Source organism: Sarcophilus harrisii, chromosome 1, assembly GCF_902635505.1.
Source record: "Sarcophilus harrisii chromosome 1, mSarHar1.11, whole genome shotgun sequence".
Classification (NCBI taxonomy): domain Eukaryota; kingdom Metazoa; phylum Chordata; class Mammalia; order Dasyuromorphia; family Dasyuridae; genus Sarcophilus; species Sarcophilus harrisii.
The window spans coordinates 79065013-79084905 of record NC_045426.1 but is presented as its reverse complement, the minus strand read 5'-3'; the positions used below and the strand labels follow the sequence as shown (position 1 = coordinate 79084905).

At 34.9% G+C, this 19893-nt stretch overlaps 1 protein-coding gene across 2 annotated transcripts in view; it reads left to right on the top strand.

The window, feature by feature from the left end:
- CCM2 (CCM2 scaffold protein) overlaps positions 1-19893 on the top strand; it is a 116018-nt gene that overhangs the window by 49019 nt on the left and 47106 nt on the right. The window contains exon 1 of one of the 2 annotated variants that reach the window (XM_012543752.3): positions 12639-12769. The exons of the other annotated variant lie outside the window; for it this stretch is intronic. Within the exon in view, the coding sequence (XP_012399206.1) occupies positions 12758-12769 (12 nt within the window). The 5' untranslated portion in view covers positions 12639-12757. Of the gene's footprint in view, positions 1-12638; positions 12770-19893 lie in introns of those variants that run through there. 2 annotated transcript variants of the gene reach the window in all.

Genomic DNA, 19893 nt, shown 5'->3' with positions numbered 1-19893 from the left:
AGCTTAGTGAGCTAAGCATGATATTGGAAACAGCTGGCCTCCCTGGAGTCACAGACTTCTTTCCTGCTCGTTTACAAATTCATCTAAGGAGAGTACCATGCTCTTTTTAGGGCGGGTGTCTCTTGAGCTTGACCTTTTAAAAATGTTTCTTTACTCGTTGTTGACTTTGAATGCAAACCTCATAAGGCACTATCCTTGGGAAAAGTTTTTTCTTTTATAAAGAATTGCTATAGGTGTCATTTTCCCCTCCTCCCTTAGTTATTGTTCTTGACTCACAAGTAAATTAGATTTCAGGGATAACACATATTCAGGATCTGGATGAAGAAAATTATGGGAATATTCTGAGTGTTCTGTAGTTGGTTGCTTTGCTTTTGTAATCTAAACTTTTCTTCTGGCCTTTTCTAGAAGATTAGGCAATATGGTTTTCATTTAACTGGAGGACATTCTATATATTAATTTGTTCAACTATTAATAATGATCCTTTACCACATATAAAACATTGTTTGGCACATTATAGGATGTGAAATGTGACATTTGAAAAGTTGAAGAGACATAATCGTTGGGCCATCAATCATTTTATTTATCATACTAACATTTTATTCATAAAAAGCATAATGATCATTTGTCTCTTGAACCAAAGATAATCATGGTGGTAGGCTCACAATTTATGTGTCCTTGAAAAAGCAGTTGTTTCTGAGGATCGCAGTCAATTCTAATTGGTTAGCAATTAATGAGAAGAATTAATATTACAATAGGAGTTGAAGTCATTCTAATGGGGGGGAGTAATGTAACTTTATTTCACTTACTTCTAAATTGCCCAGTCTTAGACAATCTATCAAAGAATTTATTCCCATCCAAACTTGAGTAGAATACAATGGGCAGGAATTCACCTAGAGAAGATGGTCTAGGTGGGGTAAATTTTTGGCAGAGTTTAGTAATCGCCTTCAAAGATATGGGGACTTTGAACAAAGAAATGGGATAAGGAAAAATTTTGGATGTACCTCCAAATTGTTTGTTAATATTAATTTCTCTCAGAAATATATGTGTAATAACATTTATATAAAGGTCTAAAAGCAGTTCTTCATAATGCCTCCAGTGCTTAGTGGCAGCTTGGAGATCACCCTGGATTTCCAGAAACTCTGCCAGGAAAATGACAGTCTCTGGCAGGTTCTATTATGTAGGAGAGGCATCAAGCATAGCCCCAGTAAGACCACACAGTATTTGCTTTTCAAGGGCCATAGGTATGAAGAGGTTTATCACCAGCAGCTGATCATAAGTTGCCCTCGGTTCTCTGCAGAAGCCTTCTGCTTTCTTCATAGGTGTCATCAGAGGATGCTAAGAATTACACAGTTTTTAGACTATCTCTAGACAGTACCTTAGCTGTTGGTACTCTTGTAAAGTTATAAAATCGTTGGCCAGTGACAAATGAGTGACCATAATTGTAGCTTATAACCGCGCCCTTTCCAGAGGATGATTAGGTAAAGAAATTTGATGAAGAACTCAAGACTTCAAATTAAAGTGACATATACTTTGATAACCCACTGACTTCATTATAGAAGTAGGAGGAAATTAAGGTCAGTGAAAAAATGTGTTGGAAACTCTGGTTCAGAATAGACATGAGAGAGACCAAGGACTTACAGAGCCTACACAGAATACTTCTAACTATACAACCTCAGTGTTTTCTTTGGAAAAAAGAAAGAAAGAAAGAAAAGGACTTGAAGATATTAACTTTAAGGAACATGTAAGTAATACCACAAAAATAAAATTAATTAGAATTTAGTAAAGAAGAAATGTTTCATTACTGATGTGGGAATTATTTTCTTATCAGCTGTTCTAACAAGTTGGAGGCTGGCTGTATACCAAGAAAAAAAATAATACAAAGCTAGAAGAAAGACTAAAAATGAAAGAAAAATAAGAAATTAAAATTCTCTCAACCTCTTTAATCAATTATTGGCTCAAAAAATTGAGAATGAACAAAGGAAATTGGTAACAATTATGACAATTTCATGCAGAAGTTTACCTGATGGTCTCCCAATATAGTCATTAATTTACAAGAGCTTGATATTGAATGGGATAAACTTAGTGAAGACCTCTCATAAGAATGTGGCCTCAGTCTATGCCCTAATTGTGACTTGAGACTTTGCAGTAACAAGTTAAGCTATAGCTAAAAGCTGCAAGTGTTCTCTCCCTCCCCTTCCCCTCTTGTTAGCATTAAGTTCTTAATATGATAAGAGTGTGTCATTGGCTAATATTCTTTTTTTCTGGGGTAGATTTTTAGTGTCTGGGTAGATTTTGAGTTAGAATGTAAAGCCTGATCTCCCCCAGCCGATATGAGAAAAGGTCAGAAGGAGATCAGGGCTTCCATTTTAGGGTCTCTATAATCCTATGTTTGCAGCTTGTACTTTGCACTCCTTTACTGATGACACTTTATCTGTTATTAAAGATCCTAATAAATCCTTTTCGCTTTTTACCTTGAGGGTCTCTGATTTTATTTTTGGTAAGGGTTAGTGCCTCACACAAAATTTAAACTTAGCAAACTCTTGTTAAGCAGAGAAATATGTTAGCATTTAGGGTACAGAATCATTTATAAATCTTACTGAGAAGGGTGTTGAAAGATTGACTAGTGTTACCTAACAAACCAGCATGAATGAATGGAAAGGGAAAAAAACAGTTTAAAACTTAGCAAAAGACTCAATTAAATAGTCAACTGGAGGGCATTTGTGGATGAAATGAGAGGGAAGACAATAAATAGACAATTGATGGAAAATATCTTTTAAAGATTTATATAACAAAGTCTTTTGACCATTTAAGGCCCTGGAACCACCACCTTTGGTCTCTAATGTTAACAATTGTTGATGTGAAATAGAAATGCTGCTTATCACAACAAAGATAAGAAAAGCATCTGGATTTAAGTATACACAGAGGAGGTCCATGCTGGAGATATCAGTTTTGAGGGCATTGAAGACTAAAGAATGTCTGAAGAAGGGAAGGATTTTCCCATATATATAAAAATATTATGAATATAATCCACACATCTCTTGAGGCCGTTGTTGATAAGGGTAGTAGCAGAGAATAGTCAGGCTTTTACTAGATATATTACATAGTAGACAACATCTCTTATATTTAAATTGACCAAAAAAGTATAGAAACTCCAGGATCCCACTGAGTTTATTACTTCTTTATTATTCTTTAAAAATTGATTTGACAGAATAAGATCACCTTAATTTTTTTATGACAAGTTATCACTCATGAACATGTCAAAATTATGTAAGACTTCTTGAAAGATATAAAGACATATAACATTGTTTTGGGCTCTGATCAATATGAGGCAAAGCATAAAATAGAGAGATATGTGCCTTCCAAAGATGATTACCATTGTCATGGAAGATGCCCAACATAGAATCCAATTCCTTATAGTTTAGAAGAATTTCTTTGAAAGTTCCTGTTTGTATACAACATTTTCCCAGTTCTAGCGTGTCCCAGAACATTGCAAGGCCTAAATGATATTTTTTTTAAAAACTAGACCTATGATTTCATTGGCATAAGGAACTGAGGAATTTGTAATTTCTTTGTATTAATGAAGATCAATAACAACTGTTTGAAAGTTTCTTAACTGAGTATGTAGAATGAAGAATGCTAGACTATGTGGTATATGGTTGAGTGAAAGACAATAACCTTTGTAGCTGGACTATCAGTTTATATCCCTTGAACAGATACAGAAAATAGTGATTTGGGGACACAATTGAAAAGGAAGAGCTAAAAGAAACCTTTGTCATTCAAGAGATAGAGAGGTAAAGTGATTTCCTTGAGATCACACAACTACTGGTGAAGCTACAGTTAGAACTCTGGTCGCTAGATTGCTTGTGCAAAACACCTTTTTTCCCCAGTAGTTTGAGATTTTTCCTAGACTAGACACATTTATTTAAGAAATCAATTTGGAAGAGTAAATGGGATATAGTCTAACACTCAGAAGACCATAGCATGTTACAAAGTTTTGGTAAGATGAAAGAAATTACTTTGGTATGCTGGGTAAAATGGGTTATCATAGCAACTTTTCCTCTTTTTAATAAATTTCAGTTACTAATTTTACTTTCTACCAATTCTACTTTCTAGCCTGTGATACATAGCTGAACTCTTCAAGTGAAATGATTTCCAGAAGAAAGCAAACAAACCACATTTGAGTTGTTTTTTGGCAGAAATTTTGCCTAGTTGCATGCACACAGTCTAAATGTTGTCTGCATATGTTAAGTTTAGAGCCTTAAAGGCCTGAATGAAATCTTGTTTTTAAATGGTGACAAAAATAACCCATTTTCTAAATCTAAATGATACTCTAGCATTGGGAAGCATTTATCAAGGGAAACAAAATGCAAGTTGCCATAGGCCTCAGCCCTATCTATATGCAAAGGAATGACTCTTCATGTTTGAAAATTAGACTATTTTAAATGAGTTCTGTAAGAGCAAGATTTATATCTCTTGCCATTATAGGATACAGTCTTGTGTTCATAGTTACTTAAATATTTGTTGAATGAATGAATGAAGTAGAAGTGTAGACAGGTTCCTTTGTTTCTTTTGGCACTTTGGCTTCATACCTAGATACGAAGAAATGCTAAACTTGTCAACAATGCTTAATAGAAAAGAATTGTGTATGCATCTTCCCTTTCTTCTTTCTTATCTTCCTATCACCTCTGTTTCCTATAGTCAGTCATGTTTTTCACTCTGTCCCTAAAAATGACACTTTAAGTAAATAAGACAGTTAAAATAATCTCTGTTTATTTCTGAAGTGAAATGATGTCATTTAACCTGTCAGCTTCAATAAGGAGAATGGTTTTGGAGGCATATTAAGCCTCTGTACTTCAACTTCAGGTGGTCTTATGTTCAAATCTTAGTTTCTATTCTAATTGCTGTGTAATTTGTAGGCAAAACTTCTCTGAGCCTCAATTTCCTGTAAAAAAAAAAAAATCTGTAGAATGGGGAACATTGTTGTTATTTGGTCATTTTTTGCAGTTGTATCCAACTCTTTATGATCCCATTTAGAGTTTTCCTGACCAAGATATTGGAATGGTTTGCCAATTCCTTCTCCAGCATGTTTTACAGATGAGAAAACTGAGGCAAACCGAGTTAAATTACTTGACCAAGGTCACACAGCTTTTTTGTGTCAGAGGCCAGATTTGAACACAGGAAGATGTGTCTTCCTTACTCCAAGCCCAGTGCTCTATCCACTGCACTGCCTAGCTGCCCCTCATAGGTAGTAGGAAGCCACACAATCAAATTTACACAATAAGATTGATTTTTTTTTATAATACATGTGAAAAATGCTAAAGGAGAGAATAATATGGAGGTAGAAAGATCTAGAAAGAAGCTATTTCCATTAATATCCAATCTCTTATTAATAAGAGTTTAAAGGATATGAACAGAAATTACAGGCCATAATCAACCACATTAAAATATGTTCCAAATCATTAGTAATAAGAAAAATGCAAATTACCTCCTACATGCAAACTGACAAAGATGACAAAAATTGAAAGTACCCTGGGCAGACAAGAACAAGAATATATTGTTGATGGAGTTGGGAAATGGTTTGACTATTCTAGATTTTAATATTGAATTATGTAAGAAAAATCACTCAACTGAACTGTCTTTATCATGGCAATTCACTTCCTGAGCATATACCCTAAAGAAATCTTCAAAGATAGAAACAAAAGTCTATGTACCAATATTCATAGCTGGAGCCATCATTTCATGAAAATTAAAACCATCATTTCTAGATTTCACTACCCTTCCCTTTCCTAGTTTTCCTTCTACATATCTGATTATTCTTTCTCAGGCTTCTTTGCTATACCTTCATCTAGGTCACAACTATTAACTATGGGTGTTTTCTGTCCTGTGTCCTCTTCTCTCCTATACTGTTTCATTTTGTTGATCTTATCAGCTACCAGGAATTCAATTATTATCTCTCTGCTGATGATTCATAAATCTATTTATGTAATCCTACACTCTCCTTTGACTTCCACTTGGGTATCTCCAACTACCTACTAGATATCTTCTTTAAAAATGCAAGATGTCCAAAACTGAATTCACTCTTTTTCTCTCCCCCATGACCATTATCTTTCTACCCACATCCTCCACACTTTCAAACTTACCTATTATCTTTTTGAAAATTAAAAGTCTTTTTCCTTTAGGTGTTATACATATTTTTTTGCATATTTCTATATGGATCATATTGGAAGAGGAAAAATCAGAACAAAAAGGAAAAGCCACAATAAAAATTTTTTTTTCTAAAGATGAAAACATTATGCTTTAATCTGCATTCAATCTTCATAGTTCTCCCTCTAGATGCGCATGCTATTTTCCGTCCAAAGTTTATTTTTAATTGTCTTGGATCACTGAATTGCTCAGAAGAGCCAAGTCAATCATAGTTGATCATTACACTGTTGTTTGTGTACAATGTTTTCCTGATTCTATTAACTTCACTCACACTCAGTTCATGTATGTTTTTCCAGGCTTTTCTGAAATCAGCCTGTTTATCATTTCTTATAGAACAATAGTATTATGTTATTTTCATATACCACAACTTATTCAGCCATTTCCCAATTGATGGGTATATACCTGTTTTCCAGTTCTTTGCCACTACAAACAGAGCTGCTACAAACATTTTTTTGCACATATGATCTTTTTCTCTCGCAAGGGTCCTCAAACTTTTTAAATAGGGGGCCCAGTTCACTGTCCCTCAGACTGTTGGAGGGCTGGACTATAGTAAAAGCAAAAACTTTGTTTTGTGGGCCTTTAAATAAAGAAACTTCATAGCCCTGGGTGAGGGGGATAAACATCCTCAGCTGCTGCATCTGGCCTGGACCGTAGTTTGAGGACTCTTGTAAGGGCACCATCATCTCCTCACTCACTCAGGCTCCTGTACAAGTTGTCATCATTGGTTTGTATTTCTCATCTTTCATGTCCAATGTGAAACCAAGGGCTTTCAATTTTATTTTTATGGCGTTTCTTGTATGTTACGGGGCAGTGAGATAATTAGTGGATAGAGTGCTAGTCTTGGAGTCATCTTTTTGATTTCAAATCTGACTTCAGACACTTACTAGCTGTGTGATCCTGAGCAAGTCACTTAACACACTATTTGCCTCAGTTTCCTCATCTGTAAAATGAGCTAGAAAAGGAAATGACAAATAACTCTAGTATTTCTGCCAAGAAAACCCCAAATGGGGTCATGGAGTCAAACATGATAAAAACAACTAAACAACTTTCTGTCTGATGATACTACCACCACAGTACCGGACCTTATCACCCTAGATTGTCTAACTGGCCTTCTGATTAGTCTCCTGCCACAAGTTTCTACCTGTTCTAAACTGTCTAAAAGTGATCTTCCTAAAGCATAGATCTGACCATGTCATCATATCTGGCTTCCTTCCTCCCAGCCCCACCAACTCAGTAAATTCTAATATCTCATTGTCATCTCCAGGATCAAATTTAAAATCCTTTGTTTGGTGCTCAGAATCCTTCATAACCAGTTCACCCCTCTCACCTTCCCATTCTACTAGCACCTTATCCATCCCCACTTATTCCTCAAGTCATCAGTACTGGCCACCTTGGTCTTCTTCACTTCATCTCTTATGTACAGACATTTCTTAGCATTATCTTTACCTCCCAGTAAAAATCCCACCTTCTTACAGGAAGTCTTTTGTGATCTGCCTTAATTCTAGTGCTTTCCCTCTTGATTAATTTCAATTTATCTATATATATGAATATATATAACCTTTTTGCCCATAGTTATTTGCATGTTGTCTTCTCCCAGTAGATTGTGAGCTCCTTCAGAACAAGAACTATCTTTTTCCTTTCTTTGAATCTCCTATGCCTGGTAGAGTCCCTAGCATATAGTAGGTGCTTAATAAATGTTTAGTTCCTTCTCACAGTCAGCTTTGCTTCTGCCTCCTAATTGTAATTTTTGTGTGGTTTTTCCTGTAAGTCCTTTGAGGGTAAGAGCTGTATTTCTGCTTGTGTTTATATATAACATCTGCTGCCATACTATGGCCCACACCTGCTTTAGCCAAGTTGATATTCTAGTCCATCAAAACACTTTCATATTTATAAAACAAGGTAAACTTAAACTTCTGATATGCATTTTTTAAAGCAGAAAACTATCGTGTATTGTTTCGTTGATTCTTCTTTGTTTTGCAGCAAATTTCCCCTGTATTCTTGTTCCTTCTCATTTTTCCTCCAAAGTGGGGCTAAAAGGAACATAATTTTTGATTACAAATGAACAAGGACCTCCACATTGTTGTATCAACTGAAACTCTGTAGGATAATAAAGTTTTTTTAAATAATAGCTTTTTGTTTTTAAAATATATGCAAAAATAGTTTTCAGCATTCATCTTTGCAAAAGCTTGTGTTCCAGATTTTTCTCCCTCTTTTTCCCTTAGCTTCTCAAACAGCAGACAATTCAATATATGTTAAAACATGTACAATTCTTTTATACATAGTTCCACATTTATCATGCTAAACAAGAAAAAATCAGATCAAAAAGGGGGAAAAAATGAGAAGAAAACAAAAAACAAGCAAACAACAACAAAAAAGGTGAAAATACTGTGTTGTGGTCCACACTTAGATCCCCACAGTCCTCTTTCTGGATGCAGAAGTCTCTCTATCACAAGTCTTTGGAATTGCACCTCATTGTTGAAGAGAGCCAAGTCCAGAGTAATCTTATTGTTGCTGTGTACAATATTCTCTTGATTCTACTCACTTCACTTAGCATCAGTTCACGTAAATCTCTCCAGATGTCTCTGAAATCATCCTGCTGATCGTTTCTTATAGAACAATAATTAATAAATATTTATTGAGCATCTCATATTCCATGGACTATGCTAGGAAGTGCTTAATAAATAAGAAATGAAGACAAAACTACTGTGTGAAACTCAGAGAAGTTCAAATATATATATATATATATATATATATATATATATATATATATATCAGTTGGGAATGAAATGACTCATAGACTGTGATTATAAGAAGAGAACCTCTTGGCTATCAAAATATTAGCTGATGACTGTTTCCTAGTGTTACTACTGATTAATGATATTAGTAACAAATATTTGTTAATGATAGTTTATATTGATATGATTCTTTAAGGTTCACAAAGAACTTATTAACATACAGTATCTCATTTGATCTCGTAATAGCCCTTTAAAGTGGGTACTATTATTTCCATTTTACAATTGAGGAAACTTGAGACTGTGGTTAAATGACTTGTTGAGAATCTCAACTCTACTGTATTAAAGACAAGAGTTTGCTCCCTTGGCAATGTTTACAGTGAGCCTGGCTTATTGGTTATTTATATATGTACTTTAAGATAGAGGCCTTTGGAGGAAGGGGTGATAAATTCAAGCACAGTATGGAATGATTAGCTTATGATTTCATTTTTCTTGCAAATCTGGTACTGATAAATCTCTTAGAATTGAGAGAGATTTGATAAAGCTCTTTTTTAAAAAAAACTACTTAATTTTGTATATTCATAATTTAATCAGAAATTGTATTTAGGAGGGATATTAATGCCAGACATTTTGACGCCCTTATAATGATCTTGAAGTAGAAATAAGGCTACTAGATTAGGTCACCAGTGTTTTATCTTGCCCTTATTTCTTTTTCTCTTGTCTACTCCAATTGGTTCTTTCATTACTCTCCTTTTTGTTCCTCAAGAGTAAACAGTAACACTTGGATGTATCTGCAACTTGGTAAGAGTTGCTGTTTAAATGTAGTTGTAGTCATTAATTTCTTAATTACAAGTGTTCTTTAACAAGTACCACATTTTTCATTCATTGGGAATGAATATTAAAGGAAAGTCTTTCTAACATCATATCGGAAATTCCTTCTGTAGTATACTATAATTCAATCAAATCACATTAATCACTGTAAAACCTGTTACTTCTGTAAAATGGGATAATAATGCCAAACTCCCCCTTTTGAGTGTCAAACAAGCGTAACATAAATTAAGTACTTTGCTTACCTTAAAATTCTATTTTAATGTTAGCTCTTATCATAAATTTTTTTTTTCCTGTGAGCCCTATTCCAGAGATTTCCATTAGTGAGCAACAGTTACTGAATGCCTGCTTTGTGAAGACTCTTGAGCAGAGAATGTCAAACTTGTAGTTCCTTCTACTACTTATAGTGGTAGGGTAGTGCTAAGTATTCAAGAAATTCTTGTTCAGTATCTCAAGTGTATCCCACTTTCCTATCAACATCCCCCAAGCTTCTATCGAAGGTCTTAATTGAATGTTGCTTCAAAGTTGATTGAGTAAAAGAACAAATATTTTGTGATCTTAACATACAAAACTGTACCTAGAATTTGATCTCTCTTCTTTTGTGCCAAAGGGTTGTTTTTTTGTTTGTTTGTTTTTTTAATTTTCATTCCACCATATTATGGAATGAGGGATACTTTTCCACTCTTTAAGGTGGTTCAGCATCCTTTTGTATTTGGAGGAGTCTGTTTTTGAGGTTTATTGCTCCAGCAGTAAGACACTAATTTCATGCATTCTTTCTAGCTGAATGAGAGAAGAAAGGAAACTGAAAAAGATGACCCAAAGAGAGGCATTTGGGAAAATTCCTTCAGAAGTGGGCTGTAAAGTGAAAATCACAGAAAGGATTTCTTGAGCTAAATTACCCACAGCCAAACCGAAGAAACTAAAGGTGTTTTAACACTAAGCAGCTAAATACAACTATCAGAAAGCTTCTGAGTCCAAATCAAGTTTCAGGATGAATTACTAAGGTCAGCTCTCCCTCTTTTTAAAATTAAGTTGAAAATTTTTCTGAGTTCAGAAGCAGAATGGTATAGCAGATATCATGCTACATTAGGAATCAGGAGGACCTGGTTTCAAATTTCTCTTATGTTTTCATAGGGAAGCAAGTCCCTTAATCTTCCTACACCTTCTATTATGAGCTGGGTCTGATTCAGGTCATTCATTTCCTTGGTGTTTATATTTGATATTGTCACTTACAGGACATTCAATAGTTAAAAAAAGATTTACTTAGTCATAGCAGTTGAAAATTCAGCTCAACTTAAAATAATGATAGGTTCCACTGTTAGCAAACATGATGTGGACAAAGAGTCAGGAAAAGAGAAAGAGGAATTCAGATATGTAGGAGAGCCAAGACCAGTGGCACAGAACAGAGGCTTTAGGGAGATCAAGAGAGATGAGGTTTGAGAAAAGACCAGTAGATTGGCAACTAAGAGATCGTGAGTAACTTTGGAGAGAACAGTTTCTATTAAAGATGAAATTGGAAGCTAGTCTGTACAGTGATAATATTCCTGATTATGACTCTGGTCATGGTAAGATGCTGGAGTGCCTTCTGAACCATCAAAAGAATATTATTTTATTGTCAGTTTTAGTATAATAGGAGTTTTAATCTAATATTTTGAAAACCATCCATTTGTGCACATATATGATAATTCTATTTGGCCTCTTTCTTTTTTTTGCTCTCCTTGGCAATGTCATTTAATTCTATAACTTTAGGTACCTTCTCTTTATACAAATAGCTCTCAGGTGTTTATCTCTAATCTTTACTTGTTTTGAAGCTTTAAATACATATCTTAAATATCTTAATCTAGGCCCTTATTGCTATCAAAATTACGTTCAACTTGGTCTTAAAGCTTTCCCTTCCCCTTCTTCTAAGATTGATCTTCCTATGTATAGATCTTATCAAGTCACTACTTGGTTTAAAACTTTTCAATACCTCTTTGTTGCCTTCAAAATAAAATTTTAAATTCCAGCTCTAGAATTCAAAGCCTTCCATCATCTAGAATAATATACTATCCAACCTTATGCATCTTATCACCTTTTCCCCTCTTCATGTCCTGCTTTGCCCTACTTTTGTGTCTGTGTTCTCTTCCTCTCAGAATGTCTGAGAGGACATTCTCCACACCTATCTTTTCTCTCCATATGGGGAAATCTTTAAGGACAAACAGAATCCCTTTGCTGATTCCCCTCACATCTATGGCTCATATAGGGAGAGGTTTGTTAAACTCTATTAAGTTCCTCTTGTTGCCAGTCTATGGGAACCCATAGACAAAATTAAGATCTTTGCCCTCGTGGAGTTTACTACCTATTTTTTATTCTCTAACTGTAATCTCAGAAGCAGGGGAGTTAGGAAAGAAAATGAAAATGGAACAATCTCTGTACTTGGCCCAGTAAGGGTTCTGAAATTGAGCATGCAGTATTAACCAGTCAGCAGTGCACAAATGTTAACTTGTTAAAAATCTACTCTAAGAATTCAGTCTAATCTGAGGTTTTTGATAGCACATTTTTAGTGTTGATCCATATAAGTTCCTTTATATAAATGCATGAAAAACTTAAGCCTACCAAATACAATCAATAATACTACTAGTGATAGATGGAGAAAGACTAATAACAGAGCTACATGTATTGAAGGCAATGATAAAAAATGTCTATCTATGTTTATGCAATTTTTTGTACACTTAGGCCTCTTTGGTTCCTGTCAGTGGTTATATGGGATTGCCTGGCGACAATGCTTTTCTGTTATGTGTGTAGGCAAGCATTGGGGGTTTTGTAGGAGGAAACTGTGGTTATTCTTCTTCCTGTTCATCTACATGTTTTTGTCTGAGAGAAGGTTAAAATCTAGCTTTGTTTTTTTTTTTCATGAGAATAGAGAAAAACTCATAGTTAACCATTGGTAGAGTGGAAAGAACAGGAATTTTTTTCCAAAGAAGTTACCCTCCGATCAGACTTTTAGAAACCCAATGGGGAGTGAGGTAGGTGCAAATGAAAAACATAAAATATCCTTCACGTGTTTGGTTTTAAGGGATTGTTTTTATACTAACTGAAAATTCATATTTAAATTTCAGGGACTTAGGTTGTTACAGCTGTGTTGGAAAGTTGGGCTAATCTTGGAGTCTCTTGCTTTGAAAATTTTTGATGATGATAGTAAATGAATCACTGTTTTCTGCACTGAACAGTATGTTTTTTTATAGTGAAAATAATGAATATGTAGTTTCACTAGGTTGGACAGGTACTCTTTTATGATATTAAGAGTTTACAGATACTTTTTTAAAAAATTTACTCCATTTTATTATAAATGGTATGGTATAGTTGATGGGTAGAGAGCTTATATCTGCCCAGGGTTTTATGATAAGAAATTGAGGCAAAACATCAGAAAGCAGATTGCTTTTGGTTAAAACCAAAATTAACCAAATTCCATGTCATGGATGAGGTGACTCAGCTGCCTACAGGAAACTTAAAGCTATTATAAAATAGTTCGTGAGTTTTTGTGACCCTGAAGGTATTATTAAAACTTTTTAAATTAATGTGGGCAGCACTCCTTTCTTTGCACACTGAAATTGGTAATTAGTAAATATTGTTGATTGAATGTAAGGCATCCTACATTAGAATTTTGAGGTAGTTTAATCACTATTATGGCATAATATACCATCCAGAAACAACTAAATTAAAACATAATCAGTTTTTAAAAAAAAAAAGCTTATAATTTTAAGAATCATAGCATATCATGAAAGCCTATTAGAATGAAGAGTGATACTAAGTAAAAACAGAAGGATAGTGTTACTCATAGAATCTCAAAGAAGAAAGTTGAAGAATTTTCTTAATTGTCTGTTGCATGGTATAAAAGATAAAGCATCCTTCCTGGAAAACACAGCTATTCTTGGCGAATGCAGGTTTTGAAGTTCCATGTAACAAAGCAACATTCTGATGATTAGGTTTGCTAGATATAGTGCCTAATGTGTTAGGTGCTTAGTATGAGAATTAGAGTCATAGATTGTTAGAATTTAAAGGGACCCTCCAAATGAGTAAATCAATGCACTCATTTTAAGATAAGGAAACACGTTATTTGTTGGTTGTTTGATTAACTTATTTCATTTTCAGAGCCAGTAAGCTTTGGCCAATATATTTATATCTTTGAATTTTTGTGATTGCTATATTTTTGTAAATGCAACAAACTTTGTAAAATGTTATCTTTTGTTTTTATATCACATTCATTTTCTTGATATATTCTCTTCCTCTTCCAGAGTTATCTCATATGACCAATAATAATAAAAAGGAAAAAATAATTAAAAGTAATCAGCATATCCTATCAAACAAGTTCAACATTTTTATTCAGTCTTCTGCAAAGAAAGGAAGAAAGTCTATTCTTCTCATTTTTCTCTAAGGTCGTTTGGTTATTATAATTTCATATTGTTCACTTTTTATTATTTTTTTCAGTAAACATTTGCCGAAAGACTCTAGTGCTAATTTGTCTACAGACACCGTGTAACCTTGGGTAAATTAGTTAATCTCTGTTACCTCAGTTTCCTCAACTATAAAATGGAAATAATTATAGCACCTAATTCCCAGGGTCATATAAAATGAGATAACATTTGTAAATCACTTAATGCCTAAACTGGCAGGATATCTAACACTGTAGTAGGCATATGCATACTTGTTGAATGAATAAGTGTGTGTTCTATAAATGTACAGAGGTAGTTTTGAGTTCAAGGAATAGCTAATAGTACAGTTTAGTCCAAACATAGGATTTGTGAAGGGACCAATAGGAAATAAGTCTTGAAAGGTTGTCAGGAACCAGATTGTGGAGGATCTTATTTGCCAGGCTAAGGAAATTAACAATTTGTGTTTATGCTGTTGACAATTGAGAAGCCATAAAAGTTTTTGAGCAGGGGAGTAATATAGTCAGACCTATGCCTTAGGAAGTTTATTTTGGGGGTAGCTAGGTAACACAGATAGAGCATCTGCCTTGGAGGCATGAAGAACTGAGCTCATATGTGATCTCATCTACTTTCTAGGCAAGTCACTTAACCCCATTCTCCTCCCCGCCACCACCACCACTCCCCCCCCCCCAAAAAAGGGAAGTTTATGGAGAGTGGAAAGGCTGGAAGCAGGGAGCAATTAGGAGTTTATTAACTTTCAAAGTGATATGTCATAAGGATCTATACTAAAGCAGTGGTTATCTGAGGGAAGAGAAGGGAATGGATGTAAAAAATGTTATTAAAGTAGAATCAATAAGGCTTAGTAACCAATTGGATAACCGGAGTAGGGGGAAGAAGAGTCAAGGATAGCTGAGGTGACAGACCCTTGGTGAGTTGGAGAATAAATCCCATCCCCCCAACAGAAATAAGAAAGTCCTGAAGGAGGGGCAAGATTTTTTTTTTTTTTTTTAGCTTTGGAATGGGGTGGAGGGAAGGAAGGGGACAAAATATTGTAGATTTGTTGAGTTTAAGAAGCTTATGGGATATCCAGGAGTAGGTATACTGCAGGTAATTGACTAGAGTTCAAGTAAGATTGGAACTGGATGTGTACTTACATTTAAGAGTCATCTACATAGAGATGTATCTTTGGAAGCAAAAGAAACCATTTAGAGAAGTAGACTGTTCAGAGCCTGAGGAAGTGCCAAGGGGATGTGAGCTGGGAGAGATGGATGGAAAATGAGCAGCCTAAGAGATTGAAAAAGAGGCTCAAACTGGTTGGAGGAAAATCCAGTAAGTGTCAAGGAAGCTAAGCATCATCTGGGTGAAAGGTGATCAACAGTTTCAAAAATTACAGAAAGGTCAAGGAGGTTAAAGATGGGAAAAAAAAAAAAAGTCCATCAGATTGAATGGGAAAGAAGATCATTGGTAACTTTAGAACAGTTCAGTTGAGTGGTAGAGTCAGAAGCCAGAAAACAAGATTTTTAAAGTAAGCTAGGTACCCTCCTTCCATTTCATTCTAGTTCCTTTTTACTGTGTTGTCTTCCTCCATTAGACTAATGAGCTCCTTAAAGTTAAGGACAGTCTTGACTTTCTTAGGATCCCCAGTGCTTAACCTGGCATAGAGTAGGTGGTTGATGAATGTTTGTTGACATTGACCTACCCCACAGGATTCATCTCGAAGTGACCAATAGAGATAAATTTTACAAAACTCTTTGTAAACTTTACTTAAAGCATAAGAGAAATGGTAGCTGCTATTGTTTTCTTTTTAACAACCTAATTATCATTTCTGGAAATTTTAGCTATCTTTTAATTTGCTATCCTGGAAAACTTAACAAATTTTTCTTTCTTGAGTTGTAGGCTTCTTATGCTCTATATCCTTTTTATTCTGTTTCCTTGAATTCCACTATAAACTGGAAGATTTGGGAGGGGGGAGTTAACACCCCTCCCCCCCAAAAAAGCCCAGCATTGTATTAGAGGTACATACTTTTATACCTTGATTCAGAGGTTCTCTGAGATCACTCAGTATTTATCACTTTCCCTTGGGACTTTTGTCTAATTGGTCTTCTTTCCTTTATAGTCTTTTCACTTTTCAGTTCACCTTCCATTAAGATGCCAAAATAGACTTTCTCAGGCATGGATTTTAACCATGTCATTTTTATCTGCTCAGAAACTCTCATTAACTCCCCCAATACTGATTCTTCAGCCTGGCATCTAAAGACTTTTTTATAGTCTATCCCTACCCTTGTTCCCCATTTTCCACCTCTTCCTCTCCCTCCCACCCCATAATTCCCATTTGATCCAATCTTATCAGGAATATTTTTAAAAGAAAAAAAAATTTATCTTTGTTTGAAGTTTCTAACCTGGCTTTACATATGGAGTTAATGCATGTTTGATAGGCCCCTTTTTCCATGTTATTGATGATCATGAATGGCATTAGTACCTATCAATGGATCCTTGGACAGTTTTGTACAATGTACAGTGTCAATGTAGTCCTCTTGAGTGGGAGCTGTCTCATACTATCCACCATCTAGACTTGGATCTAGTCATGGTATATACTTCACTCTGTATGACCACGACCACCAGAATCAAAAGTTCAGAGTCCGAATTGGAGATCAGAAAAGATCTCTATTCTTTGGAGAAAAGGCATAGCCCTCATCATTCAGGCAACTGCTGCCAGGAATTACAAAGTACATAAATTCCAAGACTTCCTTTGTCCTAATCCTAATCCCACCTTTCCTTATGTAGCCAGATCTTGCTCCCAAGGAGCTTCCATTCTTACATTCTTTTGGGAGAGAACTTCCCCCTGAGTATTTTTTGATGTCATTGTGGTTTCAATTTTCTAATTTAAGTTTCATTTCTCCAATTTAATTTTTATAACTGTAGAAACCAAATAAATATCCATCCATTACTCACAACTCCCCGACAGACTTTTCACCAAGCACCTTATGTTTATTCTTCCCCTCTTGCCCCTATTCAATTCCCCTTTCCAGTTCTGAACACATTGAGATATATGAATGTAATGGAATAGTATTGCAGTAAAAGAAATAATGGTTATAAATTCAGACAAACAGGGAGTAGCAACTTATTCCCCTATGGCTCCATTCGTCATATTTGTAACTTTCCAAACCAAAACACTCCTTTCTGAACATATTTCCCTATATTTGTTCTCTCCCCCATTGGACAGGCAGTCACTTAAAGCATTTATTAAACACTGTGTGTCAGGCATATGTTCTAAGCACATAAAAGCCCTGCCTGGCCTGGAGGAGCTCACAATCTAATTGGAGAGACAACATGCAAACATCTTTTTATAAACATACTATTTACAAGATAACCAATAGTGTAAAGCACAAGAATTAAGAGGAAAGCTTCCTGTAGAAGGTGAGAGGTTAGCTAGAAAGAAAGCCAGGGAAGCTAGGACATTGGAGATGTATGGGGAAAACAGCCAGTGAAAATTCCTGGAGCTGAGAGCAATGTCTTGTTCAACGAACAGTAAAGAAATGAGTCTCGTAGGTAGCAGAATCCCTGTGTATGGGCTCTGAGTATAGGTTTAGTGCATAAAATCTGTGAGCCCTGAGCAGCAAATTTATATAGTTATAGTTACCTAGGTGGGATGGATCAAGGGAATTTTATGGAAAACAGAAAGGAAGGAAGAACAGATGGCTGGAAAGGAAAGATCTGTCTCTGTAGCTTTATATCCCAAGCTAGAATTTGCAAGTTAGCAAGTTTACTCTGGGAGTAAAGCTGGATATCTCCATTGATTTTACAGTAGCTAGTTACATGACTTGCTTATTGTTAGTAAGAAAACTTGTCAAAAATTCTTTTATCACAGTACCTTATATTCAGTAGTTCTGTTTTTCAAGTATATTTTACGTACTTAGGAATGTAGAAAGACCCTTGTGATTATTTTAAAGGAAGCTAGTTCAGCCTATCACTACCTATGATTGCTATTGCTATTATCAACAGCAAGGATTTTTTAAAATTTGTTTTTCAGAGTTTTATTGGTAGTTTCTGATTTCACAGGTCATTTTTATCTTATTCTACCCTACAAAACCTTTATTTAAAAAAAAGAGTAGCTTTTTAAGTGAAACCTGCAGATTGCACATCTACACATATTTACACAACATATACTGTATTCTATATTCATAGCCCAGTCTCTTCACTAAGTCTCTTTTCTTCAGAACTGAAAATGTTTGTTTCTTCAGAATTTGACTTAGGGGCATGCTAGAGTCAGCTTATACCAGTCAGAAAGAGCTGATGGTTAAATTTTCATTATGAGCATTTACCATTGGGGAAATTGAAATCAAATCAACATTATCTGTGTTATACTCAATTTTTATTTACTTTATTAAGCATTTCCTAATTACATTCTAATTTAGTGGACCAAATTTAACAATTATGGCCTAGGCTTAAGAAAGTGATGCAAGAAAATGTTAGTAATACAGATTAAAATTTGGTGTTAAATGTTTACTAGCACATCCTTGGTTTGACTGGCAGCTTTTTAGTATTGTTACCAATCTTTGTATTGTAGTCAGTGTGATTATTGATTCCTTTAGTTAAAATTTCTCCATTTAACATCACTTCATTATAAGTACTCATTTTTGAGGCAGCTAGAAGATACAGTGGATAGAGTGCTCCTTGGAATTTGGAAAACCTGAGTTCAAATTCAGACTTAGGCACTTGACATTTATTAGATGTATGACCTTAGATGAGTCATTTAACCCCATTACCTCATCAATATTAATAATAATAATAATGTTTTCTCATGTTTGTCTGAAATCTTAATCATTGTTTATTGTTAGCACAGTATCATTACCTTATATTTATACACCTCAATAGTTCATATACCTCAACCACTTTTCTATTAATAGGTGCTCATTTAGTTTCCTGATTTTTGCAACTACAAAGAGTGTTTTTATGGATATTTTGTTATGTATGGATCTTCTATTTCACTAACTTTCTTAAGGGGTATAAGACTACTTTTCTTTGTTTTCGGGGGGGGGGGGTTGTCTCACATTTAAAGTACTAATAGCCAGTGAATGTACAATAACTAATTCTTAGGCATCTAGTGTAGAGGGCCTTGGAGTCACAAAGACAGGTATCAAGTATCACCTTGGACACTTATCATCTCTATGACCCTGGACAAGTGATTAACTTCACAAATTTTAAGTTGTAGAGGAAGAACTGACCAGCATTGATAAAGCAAATTTATCTATCTTTACCAACAAAATCAGAGTTGTAATCTCTATCCTGCTTGTGTCGTTGTAGAAGCAGGAGAGCATTCACTACACAGGACTGAGAGCTATTTTGCATTTTTCTTTTCTTATAATTCATCATTGAATGGCCATTCTGTTGTTAAGAAGATTCTCTTTGTGCTTTGCTAGGCTTATCCTCAGAAAGCAGACATAGTTTGTTACCAAAACTGTGCTTTCTAATTCTTCTTAATACAAAATCTGCCAGAACTTGTGCTGCACGGAAGGAAAAGGAAACAAGCATTTATTAAGCCATGTATTATGTGCCAGACACTATTCTAACAACTTATCTCATTTGAACCTTACAATAATCCTAGGACATAGGTGCTGTGATTATCCTCATTTAATAAGTAAGGAAACTGAGGCAGGCAGAAGTGACTTGCTTAAGATCACACAGCTAGTGTCTGAGGCTAACTTTGAACTTTGGTTTTC